This window comes from Trachurus trachurus (genome assembly GCF_905171665.1).
Source record: "Trachurus trachurus genome assembly, chromosome: 11".
In the NCBI taxonomy this organism is placed as follows: Eukaryota; Metazoa; Chordata; class Actinopteri; order Carangiformes; family Carangidae; genus Trachurus; species Trachurus trachurus.
The window spans coordinates 13,048,392-13,070,469 of NC_139904.1; the positions used below are offsets into that span (position 1 = coordinate 13,048,392).

The 22,078-nt window shown below is 41.3% G+C and overlaps 1 protein-coding gene across 1 annotated transcript in view; it reads left to right on the forward strand.

Annotated features, from left to right (window-relative positions):
- The window catches only part of crybg2 (crystallin beta-gamma domain containing 2), a gene marked incomplete at its 5' end in the record, with an annotated part of 37,750 nt that extends 16,605 nt beyond the window's left edge, over positions 1–21,145 (forward strand). Inside the window, 19 exons of the mRNA XM_083981496.1 lie at positions 3,796–4,933; positions 5,647–6,423; positions 10,890–10,937; positions 12,277–12,395; positions 14,055–14,268; positions 14,932–15,071; positions 15,152–15,278; positions 15,385–15,420; positions 15,569–15,708; positions 15,882–16,008; positions 17,014–17,174; positions 17,264–17,402; positions 18,147–18,259; positions 18,366–18,495; positions 18,599–18,738; positions 19,063–19,186; positions 19,515–19,673; positions 19,792–19,951; positions 20,230–21,145. Coding sequence (XP_083837622.1) covers positions 3,796–4,933; positions 5,647–6,423; positions 10,890–10,937; positions 12,277–12,395; positions 14,055–14,268; positions 14,932–15,071; positions 15,152–15,278; positions 15,385–15,420; positions 15,569–15,708; positions 15,882–16,008; positions 17,014–17,174; positions 17,264–17,402; positions 18,147–18,259; positions 18,366–18,495; positions 18,599–18,738; positions 19,063–19,186; positions 19,515–19,673; positions 19,792–19,951; positions 20,230–20,318 — 4,081 coding nt within the window. The 3' untranslated portion in view covers positions 20,319–21,145. The remainder of the gene's footprint in view (positions 1–3,795; positions 4,934–5,646; positions 6,424–10,889; positions 10,938–12,276; positions 12,396–14,054; positions 14,269–14,931; positions 15,072–15,151; positions 15,279–15,384; positions 15,421–15,568; positions 15,709–15,881; positions 16,009–17,013; positions 17,175–17,263; positions 17,403–18,146; positions 18,260–18,365; positions 18,496–18,598; positions 18,739–19,062; positions 19,187–19,514; positions 19,674–19,791; positions 19,952–20,229) is intronic.
- Between the last annotated feature and the right edge of the window lie 933 nt (positions 21,146–22,078).

The window sequence follows — 22,078 nt, forward strand, 5'->3', positions numbered from 1 at the left end:
TGGCAGTGAAGAATTAGTTGTTTTATTAGTGCAGCTTTTCCAACACTGTGCGTGTGCATGTGTTTTTAAAATGCCCATCATTTATGGCTCCAACTCAGTTTTTTTCCATAACCTGCCAGGAACAAGTCATTGCCTCCAACGCTGCCAACACAAATTGTGGCTGAAGAGACAGATAACACAGCAAGGCTTAGTAAAGTCATTAAAATCTACCTTTTTCCACTATGAAGATGCTCGTAATATCAGTTACATGTTTAATTTTTGCTCTTCATTGGTTTATGAAAGTGTAAAATGTTCATCAAGTCTCTAAACTGGCAAAAAAAAAGAAAAAAAGAAAACAGAGAGAGGGACGGGTTTATAGAGACATTTCTGGTTGGATTATGTCTGAAGCCAGTTGAGCTACTTGTTGATCTATAGTCAGAACTTGAGCTTTGTCCTTTTGTCTTTCTTTCAAGTGTGAAGGACTGGCTGTTGCCTGATAGCTCACCAGAGACACAAGAGGAATGACAAACTTGTACAGAATTCCAGACTGTTGTAAATGGCCTCCTATCTGCAGGACATGTAAAGGGAATTCAGACCACACCTTTACCTGACTCCGTTTACAGACCAAGGTCATAGGTCAAGAGTCTTTTGAGGTGGCCATTTATGTTTATAGTGTTAAATACTTCGTTTAACACTTTGTTAGACAGACATGTTCCAGTCTCACATCAGAATCAGATTTAGGCTGTTGGAGGAGTCTCAACATTTGATTATATTTGTTCCTGACACAGTGACTCCATTAAAAATAGTCAGTCTAGATATAGGACTAGTATGACCAACAAGTACTAAGAATGTTTGCTCTCCCATTGTGTTATTGTTATTTTATCTCTTGTGACTTGATCAAATGCTTTTGTATAGGATCTTGTATGACAGCCTTGACATTGCTGAGCACTGATGGCATGACAGAAAACATGTGAGTGGTAGTCCATAATGAGGTTAAACACAGGGTGCTGGAATTGGGAATAATTGCCAGTCAGAACAACAACAACTGAATTGTTGTGATGTTTCTTTTTCGATCTGCAGTTCCCTTTAACAAGGTGATTGATGGTGCGTAACACTGAGCTGAAGCTTCAGGACTCACTGGCGTTTGACAGTGAGACAGATGGAGGCAGCTCTTTGCAAAGTGCTCAGCAGTAACACTTGTGTACACTCACTAAACCATCCTTTAATCCCCGGCAGAGGTGTATACTGTAGCGAGAAGGGACGCTAAACAACAGCAACATGGTGGTGGGATACACAGGTACTTTCCCCTCCACTCATTTTAGATTTCCATACAAATCATGCAGGTTTCAATTGACACTCAACCCGATGTGAAAAGTTTCTTTTTCTTTAGTCCTTAAATCACGTTGCGCCTGTTGGCTGCTCATGTGAGCTCTGTATGTTTGCACAGAGTTTAAGCAAACACTCAAAATCAATATTACAAAAAAAGGCTCCACCCTGGATGCACTGTTCAGAGTTGTGTGGTTTATGGTAAAATCCTCCGCTTTGAATCTGCAACAATGTGTCTGAAGGTTTTTTTTTCCTAGGAAAGAGTAAAACATCAGAAATATGCAGGTGTACATGGTCCACATGGTTGTCATTCTCAGTCCTACAGTGGATTCCTTTTTAAAAGGAATGCTTTTCAGCATTGTTTTGGATGTTGGGCTTGGTCCACTGTGCTGTCCAAATTATTATAATTATCAACAGGAGAGTGGTTTATGGATGTTATGAACTGCAGAGAGAAAATAATTTACTGTTAAAACTGGTTGAATCTTTGCAAAGAAATAACATGGAGCTACAAATTATATCATGGATCTATATAATTGTATGGCGCGTTTTTCTTTTCATGTGACACATTCCCCCGAACACTGTGTCACTGTGTTCAGATGCTTAAGGACTGGATGTCCCAGTTTAGGCTGAGATGTTTAAGCACATGTGCGCTGGCTTGATGTCGAAACCTGCAACGTATACATGTACGTGTGTGTGAGCGTTGGTTTGCTGTGTCAAACGTGATTTGAATGGTACAATCAAATCTCAGACAAGGTTGGGGATTAGCGCCAGAATTTTGTGGGTGCCTTTGGGCCAGGGTGTAGCTCTGAGGTTTAGACTGTGTGGCGTACTCGTAATGTCCCAGGAGATTTTATGCTTGGCAAAAAAAAGTAAATAAACTTGAAACAGACTGAGAGAAAAATAATGCTGTCTGCCAGTGTGAGATCCAGATTTGTATCTGATAAGATTTCAGTCTGGGGGAGTAGAAAAAAACTACTATGAAAAAAAAAAACAATAAAAAGGAGCTAAATTCTAGTTGTGTGGTTTAGCTGTTATCTGATATGTGGGTCGTTGCAGCTAGAGAAAGTGGGTGGCCATGTTCATCTTACTGTCTATTCATGAGCTTTTGCAGACGCAACAGTTAAAGAGTGACTCATCCTGTGTGGTCAGTGTGTCGGGTTGAGTCTGGTCAGGGACACTGATACTCAAATTGTTTGCAGCCATTCACGTACAGTAATGACGTTTCACATTGCTATGTACTGTAACTGGGAGCTAATGCTCTTTGCTTCTTGTAGGTACTTCACTTCTTTTGTGTGTGTGTGTGTGTGTGTGTTTGTGTGTGTAGAGGGGGAATATATTTGTGAATGAAATATTTGACCTACCTAACATACTTTTACTAAATAACTGGTATTCTAGCCACGTGTTGGCAGGCTTTGATATTCTATGTATAGATACTGGGATCAATTATGTTAATCGGCATTGCCCAATAATGGAATCTTTGAACCTGTGGCAACGGCATTCACAATTGCAGCACATCGAGACCTTTAGTGAAATAATTCGCTGAGGCAATTATTTTTGACCTTTAGATATTCCTCCCCGGGCCTGTTCATGTTCATGTGTCACTGTGAAACTGTAAAGAGCACTGGCGATATCGTCCTCTGTGCCAAATAGTTGACAGCTTTGATGAAGTTGAGTCACGATGTAAATTCTTTTGTCTAGCTTTAAGACTTCCCACCGTGTACTGGTAGTCACAGAGGCAATGATAGTTAGTCGAAACCATTTGCCATTTGAGTCAACGGAATGTGTGAAACTCCTCCTTCAACGTATGGAGATTCAAAGAGTTGGTAAAGGTCAAATGATTCACTGAGAGAGAAGCTGGATTCAATGCTTGTCATTTATTAAATATTTCCTGACGGTTTAAAGCTTGGTTGAGTCAACAAAGTTGATATTTATAACGACCTTCTTTATCTTCACTGGAGACATAACTAATTAATGAATCGGTTTACTGAAACACTTTTATCATCACCGAATATCAGTATCAAACAGCCGCTCCACAACATTACTGGGTTTTGTGGAGCTAAGTTGTTGCAGGATGTGCAACACAGTGGAACTGGCCTCCCATGTTGACTTTGCGTAACTTCAGTTGTCAGCTGACAGTGTTTTGTTTATGCTGCACTTGACCCTTCCAGTAGAAAAGTGATGCTACTATGTGTTTGTCTGTAGAATGTAGCTGACTCTATTTTCCATTAGAACATTTCTTTTTCTTTCAACTATCATAATGTTGGCAAACCAGATAAAAATAATAATAATAATAATAAAAATACTGTTGCAAACCTCTGTATTGTTACTACTGTATTACATTGATTGTGTTGTATGTGAGTTAAAATATGTAAAGTAGCTCTATATAGTTTGCATAGTTGGCATTACAGGAAAACCACACCTGTGAGATACTTCAGCTTTGTCTGTTTTTGACAAACATCCTTTTTTTTCTCTTTCTCTCTGATTGTCCAGCTTCCCGACAGCTTCAGGGACAAACGCGGCAGCCTCAGAGGTCCTTGCTTCAGAGAGTCAGGAGACAGAGGCCGACCAGGGATCGGTTGACAAAATGAGTTCAGGCTACAGCAGCCTGAGCACCAAACTGACCATAAAGACCTTGTCTCCTCCTAAAGAGGATGAATCCAGAAATCGATTCCGTAAAGTATCTCTGATCGCTGAGGGAGACGGCCTCAGCCAGGATACGGCGGAGTTAACCAAAACAACCACTGTGACTGAGTCAAATGGAGAAGATCTTGACTCAGAGTACAGGTGGAAGAATAGATTTGAAGATGTTTCCTCGTATATATCACAGCAACCAGAGTATTCCTCTTTGTCTGACTCTAAGAGTTACACATTGTCTGATACCTACTCCTCTGCCCTGCCAGAGACCACAACATACAAACCCCACAGCAGCACGTTTTCCTCCTCCTTCTCCTCCCCCGCTTCAGAGGAAGACTCTGGGCTTAGCAGCAGGCTGAGTGAGAGGACCACAGGTTACCTGAACCAGGAGAGCGAGCAAGAGGAAGAGCCAAAGTATGTGTGGAGGAGGAGCCGGCTGCTGCAGGAGGAGCCTGCTGCACCTGCAGGTGAGAGCGAGGGAGAGGCAGAGTCAGAGAGGATAAAGTCACACTGGGAGTCAGACCAGCTCCCTGTGTCCGGCCACTCTTCTGTGATTGAAACCAGCCGCGCTGACGGTTTCCAAGAAGAAAAACGCGAAGACGATTCAGATAGATTTACAGGATTGTTCAAGGCCACATTTGTGGAGCTGGACTCTGGAGCTGCTCACTCCTCTCCACCAGCCTCCCCTGTCACAGACCCCATCAACCGGTCCGAAATGGATAACCTGGTGGATACCCTGAAGAACATGGGACCTGCCATGAGACCCAGGGGCATGGGCCAACGTATGCCGCCCCAGAATCTTATGTCCGCCCTGCCTCCCATCGTGGAGGATGCTCACAGCCCTGTCTCCACCGACGGCCCTGCCTCCCTCACCAGTCCCATGAAGACTGGGCTCATCAACGGAGGTTCCCTGCTGCCTGCTGACCTGGGCCTGAAGAGGAGCACCACCAGAGACACACGTTCACCACTGGAACTGATGAAGATGAACCAGCAGGTACACAGCAGTGCATTGATGCATTGTCTTTGCTTTGTTTGTTGAACCTCATATCCATCACTTTGAACGTGTTTAAATATGTGACATAAATAAGAGTCCATTGTTTTCAGAAAGCAACAGTGACATCTTATTTTTAAAATGATATTATTCTATTAGCCTATATAAGTAACATATTTGACTTTAAAGGTTCACCCAGATCACAAATAGGTATAGTTCACCTCTGTGGCAACTTGACTGATCCAGAAAATAGTTTTTTAAAGATCCCCTCAAGTCAAAGTTTTAACCTTTTTCGTACATGATACTTAAGCTGTCAAATCCAAGGTAATGGTAATACAGGCAGCTGGAGTTTCTTACGTCACAAATGTAAGGAACCAATCACCGTCAACCTGCTGGGGAGGGGCAAAAGAAACCTGAAACATTAGCGCAACCACTTTGCCAGTTAGCTAACAAGCTAGCAAACATAATAAGATAAATAAAAATGCTGATTACATTTAGTGTTCTGATTCATCCCCTATAGTTTACTCTGCTAGCCATCTTCATGTTCAGTCTGGTTGCAAGCACTTCAGGCCTGATCCATAATTCCTCAATGAGCACAATCAGAACACTGTGCATGAATCGATATCATGGACATAACAGCTTAACTTTTTGTAACCTGGGTGAACCAGCCTTGTAACCCACTGCTGTGTTTAATGCATGTGTTCAATCACCAACAGGACGTGCCTGGGAGAAGCATGAACTTCGCTTCTAGAGTGTCGACTACCAACAATATTGGTATGATGAGAACATCCACTGACTCTTCCTCCCAGGACACAAAATCCCCAATGGTCAATGGAAATGGACTACTGCAGTCCAACCACACAGGCTCTCGCCTCGACACAAGTGTCATCTTTGGAGGCCTCAAGCCGCCATCCCTCGATCAGACAGTGGAAAATGGAATGGTCCAGCGCCCACTTTTCCGTGCCGGCTCGCTACCAGAAACAGGGCTATCTAATGATCGCATGAGCACTGGACTTAAGCAGCTCGGTGACCAAAGCCACGCGAATAATGCAGTGACCTCCCGCTTTGAGCGCTTCTCCTTCTTTTTGAATTCCTCATCCTCTGGCTCAGGCTCCCTGACTGGGGCCGAAGACCCCTCCAACGCTCGTATAAGTCGGCCTCCATCACTTGGCCTCACTTCACCACCCTCCAACCTCAGCCCCAGCCGCCACCTCAGCCCGACCGGCTCCATGGACATCCACAGGTCTCTTGCCACCACAGACTCCCCCTTATCTTTGTTTAGCCAGACGCAGGTGAAAGGAATGGCTTTAGGAACTGGGACACAGGGCACTCCCATCCTGCAGAGGGGCTTCAGCTCTGAGGGCACCATGGGGGTCCAGCAGACTTCATTGTTCAACAGCAACAACGTGCAAGGAGGGTCCCCGCTGCAGAGCAAAGAACCTGAGCCTGACAAGAATATACTGTGCAAATACAGAGCCTTCCCTGATGCTTATGTAAGTATCACTACTACTATATACTAATATGTTACCTACATGAGTCACAGAAGCATAATACTGCTGAGGAAAATTAGGATGTTACATGTACCATGTAGACTTGCATTCCACCTTTTGGTAAACAGTAATTTATGAAGAAGCAGGCCTCAGGTCAGGGACAACTCAGCAGACTGTGTATGAATAATGCATTTCCCTGTTGTCCAAGGCAAAGGTAAGTGTGAGAGTACAACCATGAACGAAGAAGTTTTCTTTTTATTTCACACTTTGTTTAACTTGGGTTTGGCTGTGGAAAGCCAAGTGAACGGTAGCCACATCTATATTAATACTTTGTACAGTATCTGTGTTTACTCATTGTCTAGGCAGCTCTCAGCCTCACTCTCAGATCCATCCCCCCCTCACTGTTGTAAAAAAAGACAAACAACAGATCAGTTTACAATAGGTATGACTTAATATGTGGTTTGTTGTGCACATGGGAAATGGCCCTGTTGCTATTTGTTAGCTTTTGTTCATGTCTGCGTACCTTCACATTCTGCAGCATACTCTTTTCATGGGGCTTGTTAATACAGGTGTCTGTAATAGGGCAGCATCCAATATTAAAAGCTGAAAGTGGTGGTTGATGGTTCCATTAACAGCCAGTGCATCATCATTGTATTTTAAACTGGTTCCTGCAGAAATCTTACATCAGCAGAAAGTGGAAGTAAATTGGATCAAATCCAGTAATGGCACCTGTCAGGTTCATGTTATTTCCACTCAGCATCATTAAATCAGATAGGAAAGGGCGGGTATCAAGACTTACGTTTATGCATGTATGTACTTGTTCCTGCATGCAAGTGTCCACATGTGCACTCAGATGGAAAAAACTGTTTAGGACATGTCTAAAATTATTTTTGTTGGCAAATTACCTCTTCAAATGTAGTGCACACACCCTCTGTCCCTCTCCCTCTCTCACGTGTCCATGTTTGTTGTCTGTTAGTCAACAAACAAAACCTAATTATGGTCGCGCCAATACTTTTCAGTTGTTCTTCCTGTTTCACACCTCTGCAAAGAAACAAAGAACACTTTATTTATTCACTCAGCATTACAGCTAAGTATTATATCTTACAGTTGTATCTGCCAAGAGATGGCACAGACAGAAGTGACCCCTGCGGGGAAAGTTGGGGTGTTGTGTGAAAAGCAGTAGAACCAGCTCGTCACAGTCTGACACCATGAATGATGCTGTTCTCTGCTGTGAAGTATATCATTTTTCTCCATGTATAGCACAAGGTAATGGTGTTATTCATGTGCAGGTATATGCAAATCTGAAATGAATGTCATCAGGTGTTGCTGGACTACATGTGGTAGAATCCTTAAGTTACATTCCTGCCTGTTATTACTCCTACAGGTAGCCACCTGCACACAGTTTGTTTGAACTAAATGTTCAAACGAGGGAGACTTAAAAGGCACACTAGCTTTGTGGCAGGGAGTTTTTTGCTAATAGTGTGCTGTAATGTAGATTTTTTTCACACCATAAAAACAGACTGTACACAACAGTCTATAAAAATAAAGATTTTATATACTCTATACTATTATATTCATATTACGTATATCTTTGTATAAACTGCCAAAGGAGTCAAGCCAAGAGCTGACTTTTATCAGTGAAAAGTAGTTTGCACATGTGCTGTTATGACGTGGGCGTGTACAGGGACGTATTTTACAACGTTATCCTGGTTGGCTTCAGTAAACTGAAAGAAGAAAAAGAATGCAAATGTAGATGAGCAAAAACTGGAACAAACATACATGACTGTGAACACGCTTCAGGACTGATGTGTGCATGTGTTTGTCAGAGTGTTAATAGGATTACTTGTGGTAAACTCCTTCATGCAGTCAAACCACCAGTGACACTTGTGTCAGCAGGTGGGCGTGAGGCCTCTCAATCATTTAATCTTGGCAGAACATTGTCTGCTTCTTTCTCGGTTTTTTTCTCTCTCTGAAGTCTCAACTGGGCTCCACACCCATCCAAGTTATCTGTTTGTTCCTGCAGAGACACGGCCACACCTCGCCCTTTGTGTCTATCCTCATATTTCTGTTTGCTTATATGTGATGAAGCGGAGACGACAGAAGGAATTGACACGCTTAATTATCTATCTCCTTCTGTGCATTTAATTGTGCTGTCTATGAGTTTCCTGTAGCTACCTCGTGTCCATGCAAATTCTGAAGATGCGATTTGCTGCGACTGCACATTCCATCTCCTGCAGGCTACCCGATTTTATGGGAGAGCAGATCTTGTACTGATGCAGCCCGGAAGGGAAAGAAACGGAGGCTGTGAACGCATCACTCCTCATGAATGATGCAGGTGTTTCACCTTGGTTTGAGTTGACAAGTAAAGGCAAAGAGAAGTAAAGAAAGAACCGAAATATGAAAGCAGAATATTTAGGCTGGTCTGAATAATTCATTGGTTGTTTTTTTTTAAAACATGAAAATAGTCTGTTTTCAAACAGCTAGATGTACTGTAAGAGTCTAATGTAAAGCCAGGCACCACTGATTTCACTTGTTAGCATTAAGTTTTGCTCAAACCTCTGTGGTGCAGAAATATGTGTTATTGCTATAGTCATTATCATTAACAGTTCTTTACGTACTAGTCTGGGGGAAATGTGGCAAGTTCAGCATCAAACTTTATTTCACAAGTGGCAAATACAACATTAACTCTGTCTTCATGTTTTTTCTTCTGCTGAAGGTAGCATGCTAACTTGCTAACCATGGCCTGTGATTCTACTGGAAAATTGGCTCATATCAAGTGCCCTACATTAGCTTCATTGTATCTCTATTCATATAGACATTGGATTAATATGTGATTATATTTGGTGGATAAAAGTGTTGTGTTTATTCAAACTTTTAAAGACAGCAATGGTTTAATCTTTTAGCCTAATGTTTAATATCTATCATTACTGTTTGGATGTCTTTATTTGCTTTTAATGTCTCATAAAAGGCTCTTTGTCTTTTTGTTAGAACTTCTAAGGCCACTCTATCAGCTGTGAGCTTCCTCAGGTGTTGCAATCAGGTTACGTTACAATGCCAATACACAACTCGTGTCAGTCACCAGTTTAGATAAGGCTTTTCTCTCTACATAGACTATACACATTGCTATGACATGTTGACTTTGTTGATTATGCAATACGGCAACATTGTTTCAAACATTTCCACCCGTGGTCACATAAGAAAACAAAGACACATGATTTCACTGTGTGGAGACTGTTAGTAGTTCAGACATAATGTGTTGTTTATAGTCAAATAAGTAAAGTAAATGTTTTCCATGTGAAGAAAGTGCTTTATATCTCCACAAAGTTAAAGCTCCAGGCCTTAGAATACAAAAAAGCAAAAGCAAAATGCAGGAACTTGGCCGATGGAAGCGAGGTCAAGCGTTTGTTCTTGTGGTAGGAGGCAGTTTTTGTTTTTGTGCTATGTAATGAGTCACTCTTTTATTTACTAGGTCAGTGCTGAAAAGGCACCAGAGGGTCTTACAGCTGCATGGCTCACTTTCACTCAAAATGTTAAAAGGTATTTTCTGTTAGTTAAAAAAAAAAAGCACATATGCTATTCTGACTGATATGTTATACATCTAGATCCAGACAGTGGTTATATGTATCTATTCAAAAAAAGTTTTTCAATGTGAATTAGAGCAGAGAGGCCTGCTGGAATAATAGCTTCAGTAGCAGGACCTCTTTGGTGGGTAACATGATCCGGATGATAACCTGTTTCCGATGGGGCTCTCAGAGAGGCCAAGGGACACCTGAGACCAAACACACACACACACTCCCATACACACCAGTCTCTCTAGTGCATCAATATGCAAAGTGCACCTGCCCCCACATTCCACGTCTGATGGGTAAATAGGCCAAAATTACTCCTATTATCTAAACTATGATTTGTAAAGCAGGAAATATTGCTCATTGCTCTCAGGAAGAGAGACAGTGAGTGGGTAATTTTTGTAGAACAGTTGTAGAACCAACTTCAGGTGAGCTCATGCTGTATGAAGGTGCATCTGGTTGAAAAGGTACATGGGAGGAATGTGAAAGAACCACTTTTCTGTCACAAATGATGTCCTCTCTCCTCACTCCTCCTTGACGCCCCTACAACCTGTTGGACAGGGTGACATCAACATAACGTAAACAATGTTGGGATTGCACAGCATGTGTAAATTTGCTTGGTAGAAACTGGGTGTAATCTATATGATTGCTGGGTTTACTGTGTAATTATATTCCTATACCTAATTCTTCTGACTGCATGTGAATGACACACTGCACTTTCACATTTATAAGATAATATTGATATCAGTATTCCTCTTATATGATATATGAATTGGCTTTTATCTTGACCTTTTTACTGTATAATTATTTGTTTCAGGGTGATAAGAAAGAGCATGCTTTGCCAAATATTGTATATAGTTGTGTTTATTAAAATGCTAAAAATGCTGTTTTCTCTTTGCACAGCTCACTAAAGAGAAGGAACATGGGAAACTCAATCCTCGTCCTGGAAAGGTAAGTCTACATGAAACAATGTGCTGCTGAGATACAGTATATGTACTAGTTCACATTCAAAGCTGCTGTACAGCTGCTTTCACGGATTACCTTCAGTCAGAGCAGTAATATCATCACCATGGAGGTCACATTACTGTGGAATTTGCTGCGAAACAGTCACTGTTATTTTCACATGCCACAGAGCACATTCATTTAAAGGTCCCATATTGTATAACTAAAGTGAGATTTGCATGTCTCTGCCTCTGAGTGTTTACCTAAATTCTGCTATATTTTTATTCAGTCACTTAGAAGGGAGGCTCAAAAACTCTTCTCTGATTGGTTCAATGATCTGTTGTACTTGAGAGACCTGAGAAAACACATGTAAAACTGCCTTGAGATGGTCTATTATTATGTCTAATTTTGGATTAACACTCATAATAAAACGCCAAAAAAGTGTAAAATATGGCACCTTACGTTATAATTAAGCTCAACCCCCTGTTAATAAATCAAGTCAATCCCAGAGCGACAGAGCTTTTCTTTTGGTTGATCCGTAACCTCTTTCTTGTGTAACGATGCCAAATGCTTATGAAATAGTAGACCATGGGCCGTTAAACCATTTGTTTCCCACCAAATAAACGAGCATGTAGGTCTCCATTGTGATTTCAGGTTGGGAGTGATGCCAGTCAAACAGCATACCTGCCTCCTTTATCTGTTGCGAGGGAGGCTGCATGAAGTATTAACATTTAAATGTCAGGCCTGCTCCTGCATGCAGCCGAGGAGCTCTTCATTTTCTTACTGACGTTGTCCTTGAAGGATATGGAGCACAGGAGGTGGAGTTGACATTTAGGTTTAGTGAGCGGGTATTATTCCATGCTGCAGGGCCTTACACCTGAACAGCCGAAACATGTCTGTTCTCTGTGTGTGAACAGGTTTTTCTTTTTTTTTTTAAAGAGGCTAGTGTACTCAGATTAAATATTAAAATACGATCCTTTTTCTTTTTCTTTTGTTTGTGTGCAATCTTGTCATAATCCTGTTGCTGTGTACTTTGTGCTTTATCCATGCCTTAATTTCCTATACATCACTTTTCAGTAGCATATGTGTAGCTCTTAATTCTTTGTCATCACTTTCATTTTTGACAGATCTGCTATAGTATCAGTCTAACCATCCATGTAATTAGCCTCTCAGAACACAGAACTGACTTCCCAATCAACATATTTTATGTCATAAAAACTGGATCTCCCTTTTTGTAAAGCTTTAGATCTGATGCCCCGTCACCTAAAAAAAAAAAGAAAAAAGGGAGAAATGTCTTCCCACATATATATTTAAATGTATTCTGACACCCACCCCTTTTTCTGTCTAGATGTACATTTTTGACCGACCAGGAATGTGCGGCCAAAGGATCGAGGTGCGCAGTGATGTCATTGATGCTACACCATGGGATCTGCAGGAAACCATCTCTATCAGGGTTGTCAGGGGAGGGTGAGTGTTTGAACTAAACATGGACCCCTCAACAAGTCCTGTTTCTTCTTTCAACTTAGTCTTTAATAAAAGAAGCTCATACTTTTTCACCACCACAGTTTTTTCTCTTTTAGTTTTAGTGGCTGTTTTGAGTCGGGTGCTACTTTAATTTTTCCCTTTATTCGAAAACCATGACACTTAAAACCTGCTTAGATTTAGTAGTAAATGTTTAAGTGCAGCAGAAAGAAGTGTGCTGCATTTATGATCTACAACCACAATCTGCAATTATCACTTTGTAATGAGTGCAGCAGCAGCAACAGCAGTGAAAGTCATAAATTGCTAATGATCACATAACCAGATGCATCCAGGTTGTAAGTATTTTCCTTGTTTGTCACTTTCTGCTGATCATATATAGGCCAGCCACTTGCCAGTTATAGCAGTTAACAAACAGGTTTGATTTTTACAACCCTGACACATTCTTGGCGCCACATTAAACCCAAGACCTCCTAAAATTGTCACCTTTGCAAAAGCAGACAGACGATTCTCTCCTGGAGAAGTGACGTGTGTACTGTAATTAAACGCTGTGTTTAAAACCTCTCTCTCTGTGGATGTGCTTGTAAGTTGCGAAAACAAAACTGCCATTGATACAGCGTGGGCATGCAAATGCCACAGACAGCTGTACACACCCACACCCAAACTTATACACACACACAGTGGCACTCAGATGTGGAATGTTTTATTCGAGCGCAGTCAAAGAGGTGAACCTGCAGAGACGGTGATGGCATTGCTCTGACCTGTACACTCAGCAGGCTCCACATGCCACAATGGGATAATTATACTGTCAACTCAAGCATCAAGAACTGAGCCACGGCCCAAACCTTAGCTAATGCTGTAATTAATGTGTTATGCAAGTGCCAGTTGTGCCCCATTAATCCATGATTTAAACTAAGACCTACTTTCTTTTTCTGTGAGATTACCTTGGTTAAGTAGTGCAACAAGTCCAAAGAATAGTTTAAAGGTACTTGTGCTTCTTGTGGCCGTTTCCATTTTGTGCTTTTTCTACTCTGCTACAGTTCAGAATTACATATTGTCCTTTTTATTCTTCCATGGTTATTTGCCAGCTTTAGTTGGCTTATAGGTTAAAATTTTACATACAAAACAATGGATAAACTTATAGAATAGGAAGCATTATCAAAATAGAATAGAATTATTTTTTCTTAAGTATCCTATGTATATATATAAAAATAATTGTTTAGTTGGCACCAAGTCATGTTTCGGATGTTTATAAATTGTTACCAGTTTCTCTGAACACTGATAATGGCTTAGATAAAACTTTGCTGAACAGCAGCCACTTTGCCCAGGGCCAAATCACAGTTGTGGGTTAATAAAACATTCAGAGTAGAGTCACAAAGTCTCAACTTGCTAATGCCAGTTACATAATAATGAACGTTGTTTTATTACTTATTAATTTTACTTGTCATTTTTAATAGGGAGGCAATTATGTTAGCTCACACCTCATGAAGTTGTAAGTTCCCATGTTAGAAATGAAAAGAGAGTCCAAAAGACAAATGCAAAGAACAAATTCTCCTCTTTCTTACCCCATTTATAAACCCATGACCCTCTCTTCTCCCTTCCTCTCTTCTTCTCTCTCTCTCTCTCCCTCCTCCTCTCTTCTCTTAGATGGGTGCTGTATGAGAAACCCAACTTCAAGGGGGAGAAGATCGCACTGGATGAGGGAGACATAGAGCTCACCAACCCCTTCGGCCCTGCAGAGGAGCCGCAGCAGAACGGACAGAAGGATGAAAAAGCGGGTGATGCAGAGACAGGTGATGCACAGACAGAGAACAAACCAGCTCGGAAGTTCATCATCGGATCTATACGGAGAGCTGTCAGAGTAAGACCACTTCACTCATTTCTGTTGGTTTTGGCTGTTGTCCCAAATTGTTGATGCTGACGATAAAATGCAGTGGAACTCCTTTGTTATCTCCTTTTTCATTGTTGTTGGATGATGAAAGGAGAAATACCGGTAGTTCTCTTACATGTTTGTATTGCAGCCTTTCAGTGGCTGTCTGCTCCTCCACTCAATAGCTCCATCTAGTGTCTCAAATAAGTAAGACAGGCTGTTCCCCTCCCACTGCATATGAATATGAATTATTTTCAGGAATAATCTAAATGAGTTAATTAACTAAAACATGAATGGCAGATCAATTATATTAATACAATGCAGAATTAATATATAAGGTAGTTTAAAACCTGTTAGAGTTCATTTCTGACTGAGGCTGGAATGAAGGGAAGAAAAAACATCTTATTTAACATAATTAGATTTAGAGAAATATTTCAATGCTGTGTTTTCCAGCCTCTGGAAATTAAACTGGAGGTATACAATTACTGTCTCTTGATGGTGACAGGATCCTTTTAGTTCACATTTACCCAGGTGTATAGTTTGCTCACAGGCAGCTGTGGGACTTGTTTTCTCAGCTCCCTGAGGACAGTAGCATTACAGCCTGTTATCTCCTCCACCACATGACATTAATGGATGCTCTCCATCCTCCCTCAGGACTACAGTGTTCCAGAAATCAGTCTTTTCCCAGAGGCAAATGCCGAGGGGAAGAAGGTCATCTTCAGGGACACTTCTGATGATGCTAGGATTTTTGGCTTCCCCATTAAGGCCACTTCAATCATCATTAACGCCGGGCTGTGAGTTGCAAAACACAGACTTTGTCATAGGTGCTTTATTTTATTGTTTTCACTCACATATAAATGTTTCTACCTCTCAGATGGCTTGTGTATGCACAGCCCTTCTTCCAGGGTGTGCCCCGTGTCCTGGAGGTAGGGGGATACTCCAACCCTGCCGCCTGGGGGGTGGAACAACCCTATGTGGGGTCATTGCATCCACTCAAAATAGTAAGTGGCACAGCACACTGCAATGACTGTTGATACCTCTGTTCTTTCATGTGTCTATGTGAATGGACATCCATATATTTATTTATTTATTTTTTTTTTACCATAGGCAGAACCAAGGGTGGAACACGTGAGCGAACCAAAGGTAAGAGAGTAGCCTACACTACTACAACACAGTATATGTTTTCACTTGCTTACCTTGGAGCCGTGATATGAATGACACCTTTTGATTGCTGAAGCTGAAAAAAGTTCAGTGCGTACAGATTTTACCGTAATTGCCACTGTGTCTGCAGATTGTGATCTTCGAGAGGGCGTACTTCTCTGGCAAATCCAGGACCATAACCACGAACATGAGGGACTTCATGACCAGAATAGACAGGCAGCAGAGTGCCTTCATGTATAGCGTCGGTTCCATTAAAGTAACGGGAGGAATGTAAGTGCTGCTTTCTAATGTTTGTGTCCACTTTGGCGATCATTAACGAGTTCGGTCATTGATAGCACTGCTGCACGATTCACTGAGGAGGTTAATAGATGTGACAGAAAACCAACAACCAACAACAGGCTTAGATAGGAGTGCTTATTAACCCTTCGCCTGCTTCTGTGCAGCTGGGTTGGCTACGAGAAGGAGGGCTTCAGAGGACACCAGTACCTGCTGGAGGAGGGAGAGTACCACGACTGGAGGGTGTGGGGAGGCTGCACCTCTGATCTGCGCTCCGTCAGAGTGATAAAAGCGGTAAGTTTGTTAACAAGTACTAATCAAATCATTTTGAAGGGTCCATTAAACAAAAAGGACAATGTGGCCTCCAAACTGCAGAATTAATCGTCTGAGTGAAAGGAGGCTGAACCAGGAACTCTCCAACCTTAACCAAAACATTAACATCACTGTTACTATGGCAGGTTGCCAACTTGAATTTGGTCATGCGCATCACATTATTTTTAGTCGGACCTCTGATCTGCCTGTAAGTACAAGGACATGTCATTTAATGTTACCCACAGCCCAGTTAAGAATCTCTTGTATTTTGTGAGCTTGTGCACTGCTGCTTAGTTATACAATACTGTTAAACTGTAGTCTGACCTTTAAAGGTGCCATGTTGTATAAATGTTGTGAGTCTCTCTGATTACAAAGTAGGTCTAGGTTCTACAGTATATCAATACTGTGAAGGTATCAAAATGCATATGCCCTGTATTCAGAGGCTGAGCCTTAAAACGAGCTGTCATCTGTGTGACTTTGTGATGTCACGGCGAAAGCGGTTTTTCAGCTACACCCCCAAACCCAACTCACCCATGCAGGCAGAAAACAGTCAGCCAATCAGAAGAGAGAATCAGCACCTGGGAAAGAAGATATAAAACTATATGGATGTTGGATCAAAACCTAAAACCCCAGAAAAATGTAACATAAATGTAATATCTGGGGCCTTTAATAAGCTGTTACATAATATACTCTATGTCCATTCTTAGTCTTATCTTATCGACAAAGTGACTTTGCACTCTTCTCTGATGAATGGCTTTTGTAATTCTGATGGTCGATGCAAACAGCAGATATCTCTCTGGATGAGATCACAATGGCCGCAGGACATGTCTAGTTCTGATTTGTTCCATCAATTCAGGACCATTAAAATGTTAGATAATGCAGTGATGATGTAAGGATGACTAGCACGTAGAGAGAAAAACATTTTCTCCACACTGGGCTTTAGTGTGATTCTTGTGTAAACTCACCCGCCCTCCTACTCCTCTGCAGGACCTGACAGACCCCATGATGGTGATGTTTGAGCAGCTGGATGACGAAAGCATGGAGGAAAGCATGGAGGAGAACACCTTCGAGGTGACCGAGGCCATTCCTGACGTGGAGCTGTTCGAGTACAAAACCTCCACGCGCTCCATCCACGTACTCAGCGGAGCGTAAGTTGATGGAAACTACATTCACCTCTGCTTTAAACGTTACTAATTTGATCAGCGCTGTAACGGCTCATTGTCCACGTTGCTTCCAGATGGATAGCCTACTCTCATGTGGACTTCTCCGGGAACCAGTACATCTTGGAGAAAGGGTTCTACAATAACTGTGCCGACTGGGGCTCTGCGGACAATCGCATCTGCTCAGTGCAGCCCATCCTGCTGGTGAGGACCGCTGTGAGGAGGGGGGGCACGACCCTATCAACGTGATCTGATGAGTGTTTCACGTCTTTGTTTGTGTTTGTTTTTAGGCTCCAAGCGACAACTCGAGGTCCAGGAATGAGGTGAATATTTATTGTCTTTGTTTTGTCATCTAGTACAAACACAACAGGTCAATTTGGCTGTGACACCTGTTTATCTCATATGAAGTGTATCATATACAGTTTCACTTATCACAGTTTTATTTCACTGCAAGATAAGATATTTGGTGTGCTGGGCTTGCTACTGAGTTCAGAGAAAAAAGTGATAGGAATTAACAGGAATAAAAGACAGATGGACACACACACACACAGCTCCTAATGTCCAAAAGGCTTCAGATGAAAATGTTGAACGTGAAACTTTTGGCACAAGCTGATTCATCTACATTTTTTCCTCCATGACAGGGAAACCCCTTTTATCACACGGAACATGTCATAAGGAACAAGAATAGATTTATTATTTCCTCCCAGAATGCCCTAGGCTATATACTTACATACTGTATATCCTTATTTTGTTAAATCTTGCACATTAAATAAGAGATTGTAATAAATTCTAAAAAAAAAATAAAAAAAAATAAATGAATGAATTAACTATTAAATGAATACATTTTTTTATATAACTAATCAAATAGATAGCAATTACAAGGCTGCAGTAAAAAGACAGAATAGAAGAATTTATCTCTCACCTTCTTTCTTTCTTTCTTTCTTTCCTTCTCTCCGTCAGATAATACTTTACTCCGAGCCAGATTTTCTTGGCGAGTGCCAGGTCTTTGACCGCAACCAGGAAGAAGTACCAGAAAAATTCCTCACAAAGTCCTGCCGAGTGGTGGGAGGAAAGTAAGGAGCCATTATCCACACAGGAAGATAATAGGGAAAACAAGTCTGGAATACACAAGCCATTCAATAGGAAATAATGGTATTAATATGATCTCCTGTGTTGCAGCTGGGTGGTCTACATGAATAAACAGCACTCAGGGGACATGTATGTCTTATCTGAGGGAGAATACCCCAATTTAACCAGCATGGGATGCCCCACCAACTACACTGTCCGTTCTGTCAAGGTCGCACCAATGGTGAGAAACCTCTCTTACACTTCAGAAACTGCTCTCTGCATTCTCTTCTTTGTTTTGCTCTAAACCTTAATCTCCCCTTCTCCTCCTTCTCCTCCTCCTCCAGACTTTCTCAGTTCCCTCCATCTCCATGTTTGGCCTCGAGGGTCTGGAGGGGAGAGAGATCACCACAGAGACGGAGATCATCAACATGGCCGAGGAGGGTTTCAACAACCACATCCTGTCTGTCAGAGTCAACAGCGGCAGGTTGGTGTTTGTCTCTCTGTGTTTGCGTGTTTTGGGGAGTTTGTTTGTCCATGTGCTGTTTGCGTGTTTGCATTTGCACAAGTGTGTTTGCACTGACACATGACACAAAGCACCGCGGCAGCTTCTCATGTTTTTATCAGAGTCAGGGAGTTCAAACAAACATGGCCGGGACAGTTTGTGAAGAACCAGTTAAAAACATCTGAAATGTCAGCTAAATCAAAAAGAAACACTGCTTACAGTACTTACTTTGTCTACCTTTCTATGCTTTGTGATGGCCGAGCCTCAAAACACTCAGGTCTGATTTATGTCTCTCCTCTTTTACAGCTGGGTGTTATGTGAAAACAGCCACTACAGGGGGCGCCAGTTCCTACTGGATACCATTGAGATTACCAACTGGCCAAAGTTCAGCTCACTAAACAGTATTGGCTCAATATATCCAGTCAGACAGGTTTGTTCACAAGTCGTCTTCACAACTTCCACTGCTACCCTACTAAATACTTAACCTTTGTCTTGTCATCTGGGGTAGATATGAAGTTCTGTCATTCATTTAAATTGTAGGACATGTTTTATTCCTGAGAAAAAAAAAAAATTAAGGGCGTAAGACTGGACTACTGCTCCTAAACCTTTCATGGGCAGAATACAAGCCTTGATTTACAGACACAAAAGGCCAAATCCTTTCATTCATTAGTAGAAAAACCTAATTTGTCGCCTTAATTATAGACAGCAAAACAACTGAGTATCACAATGTCACATTGTTGTTACTTTGCCTCTTGCAGAAGCGTCACTTCTTCCGCATCAAGAACAAAGCAAGCGGGTTCTACGTGTCCATCCAGGGCGGCCTGGAGGAGATGAAGTCAGGGCGAGTGGTGGCGACAGCGGAGGTGGAGCAGATGAGCGACATCTGGTTCTATCAGGACGGCCTCCTTAAGAACAAGGTAACACATCATTAAAAGCTTATGATGACCTGTGGATCATTATTCATAACGTAAACTTGAACTGAATCTTTCAAAGTTTTCCAAGCAGTTCTGACCATACCCTGTGTGTCCTCTGTAGTTGTCCCAAACCATGTGTCTTCAAGTGATGGGCAACATCGAGCCAGCTGCCAAGGTGGTTATGTGGACAGAGACCCGGCAGCCGATCCAGACCTGGACAGCTAAGATGAGAGGTCTCATCACGAGCCTTACATTCCCTGGCATGGTCCTGGACGTCAAAGGTATGAAGAACCTTGATGAATTTGATTTTACATTTTCCTAAAAAAGTGAAAGCAAAGTTTTGCAACAAGTTCCCTTCAGAATAAGAGTTGGTGTTTGATGGGATTCCTCTTGCTTAGCTCCTCATCATAGATTCCCTTTATTCTTTTGAGCTGTTATAGCCTCAATTTCCTAGAATAATATGGTTTTATATTATTATATTACTTTTACTTTATTGATGATCACTACAGTGTTACCACAATCGCTACAACTCTTTCAACAAGTTTTTTTTTTTCTTTAGGTGGCAAAAGTTACGACAAGGATCATGTGGTCATAATGCCGGAGGATGAGGAGAGGCCAAGCCAAGAGTGGGAGTTAGAGTTGTTATAAAAATGAAAGAACAACACTCATCCTCTTCTTTACTCAGCTTTCCATAGCAGTAATAACATTCTCTTTGCACTCTGGGAACCAGCTGCTGCCACTGCCTTATGATGTAACTTATTCCAGTGCCTGTGATATACATACTGTATATTTTTTACTCTCAACTACTTGAGCTTTTTGTGCCTAGTGAGAATGTGTGCGACATTGTGAGAATGCGACGCCGGGAAAGCTGCAAGCTTCTGTTAGTTTGAGATAATGACTTTCTGTACACAAGGAAAGAGCACTACTGTAGTAAGTGCTTTGACCTGCTGCAGAGACTGGTGTTGTCACATGAGTGGAATCACAAGCAAGATTAGATGCTACACTCTGACTCTACTGTGTGCACACACCATGCATGGACAGACCCTTGCTCTCATATCCAGCCAAGGAGGGGATGGTTTGCCCTACTCCACAGCTTTGACTTCAACCTTTTTTTTTATCAGATCCTCTGTCAACAACTTGGGTGTTAGGACACGAGTTTCCCTGTTTGAATGATTCCAGGCTCATGCAAATTCCCCCGACTGTAGAGGCAGCCGTAGTTTAAGAGCTTTGTTTACAATGGAGGAAATCAAGTTTTGAATTGCTTCCTGGAGTGAACACGGACGTGACCAGCAATGCTTTATAAAGACAGTGGACGAACGAGGCCAAAATAATGTGTAGACAGCTAAAATGCATTATGTTTATTTTTAAATGATGTTTTTTACATACAGTATATATATATATATAAATATCAGTGTTTGTTTTATGGGAAATGTTGCAGTATAACAGTATATAAACGGGTTGTATGTGTCCAGTTTCTGTCACATTAGTCTCCTCCTGTTGTACTTCTGTTGTTAGAATCTGTTAACCTGCATCAGCTACATGTTTAATATTTGAAGATATAATGTTCTATGTGATGTAAAAGGGAGTGGTTTTGGTTTTAAATGTACCGAAAACTAAAATAAATTGTTATTCAATGAAAACAAAGCTGACTAATTAATTGCAGAAGAATCATACCCTATTTTTTTTAATCATTATGGAGATACACCCTGGCTCAATTGTTTAAAATCTAACTTGGTGCAAACATTTTTCCTGATTTATTTTATTTATTTATTTATTAGATGCTATAATCAAAGGTTTGGCTCTTTTCTCTTGGTTTTTAATACAGCACTGATCACATGTTTCCTCTTAGTGCTGAAACACAGCTGTGTATCTGTCAGTGGATCAGTGTTTATTTCCTTCTGGCTTATATTGATTGTTTTATTCACTCATTTGTGTAAAAATTTACACAGGTTTTCTTTCATTCATATCTCTCCTAACTGCATTCATCCATCCATACTCTCATCCATTCAGATTCATGACTGTTTTGTATGTTTCTTTATAGTGTCTCTGAGCCAATAAGGACACGCCAGTCATTATGGGATAACAACCACTCTCTCTCTGTTCTCTTATTTATCTATTCTTCTGTAATCGTGGTAAAATTGAGTTTTATTGTACTCCATTTATTATTTATCGTCAATTTTATTTATTTTATTCGTTTTATCCTTTCAGTATTTGTCAGATTCTCATGTCCATGTGTACTGTGCTGCTGTATTTGGATGTTCAGGCTCAGAGTGGGCGACACCATCACTCACTGAAATTCATCTGCCTCATTAACTTCCACTCCCGATGAAATCACAGCTGCTTTCATCACTTACACTTTTATTTTAGGCACTTTCACCTCTGACATTATCAGCTGACACTTGACTTTT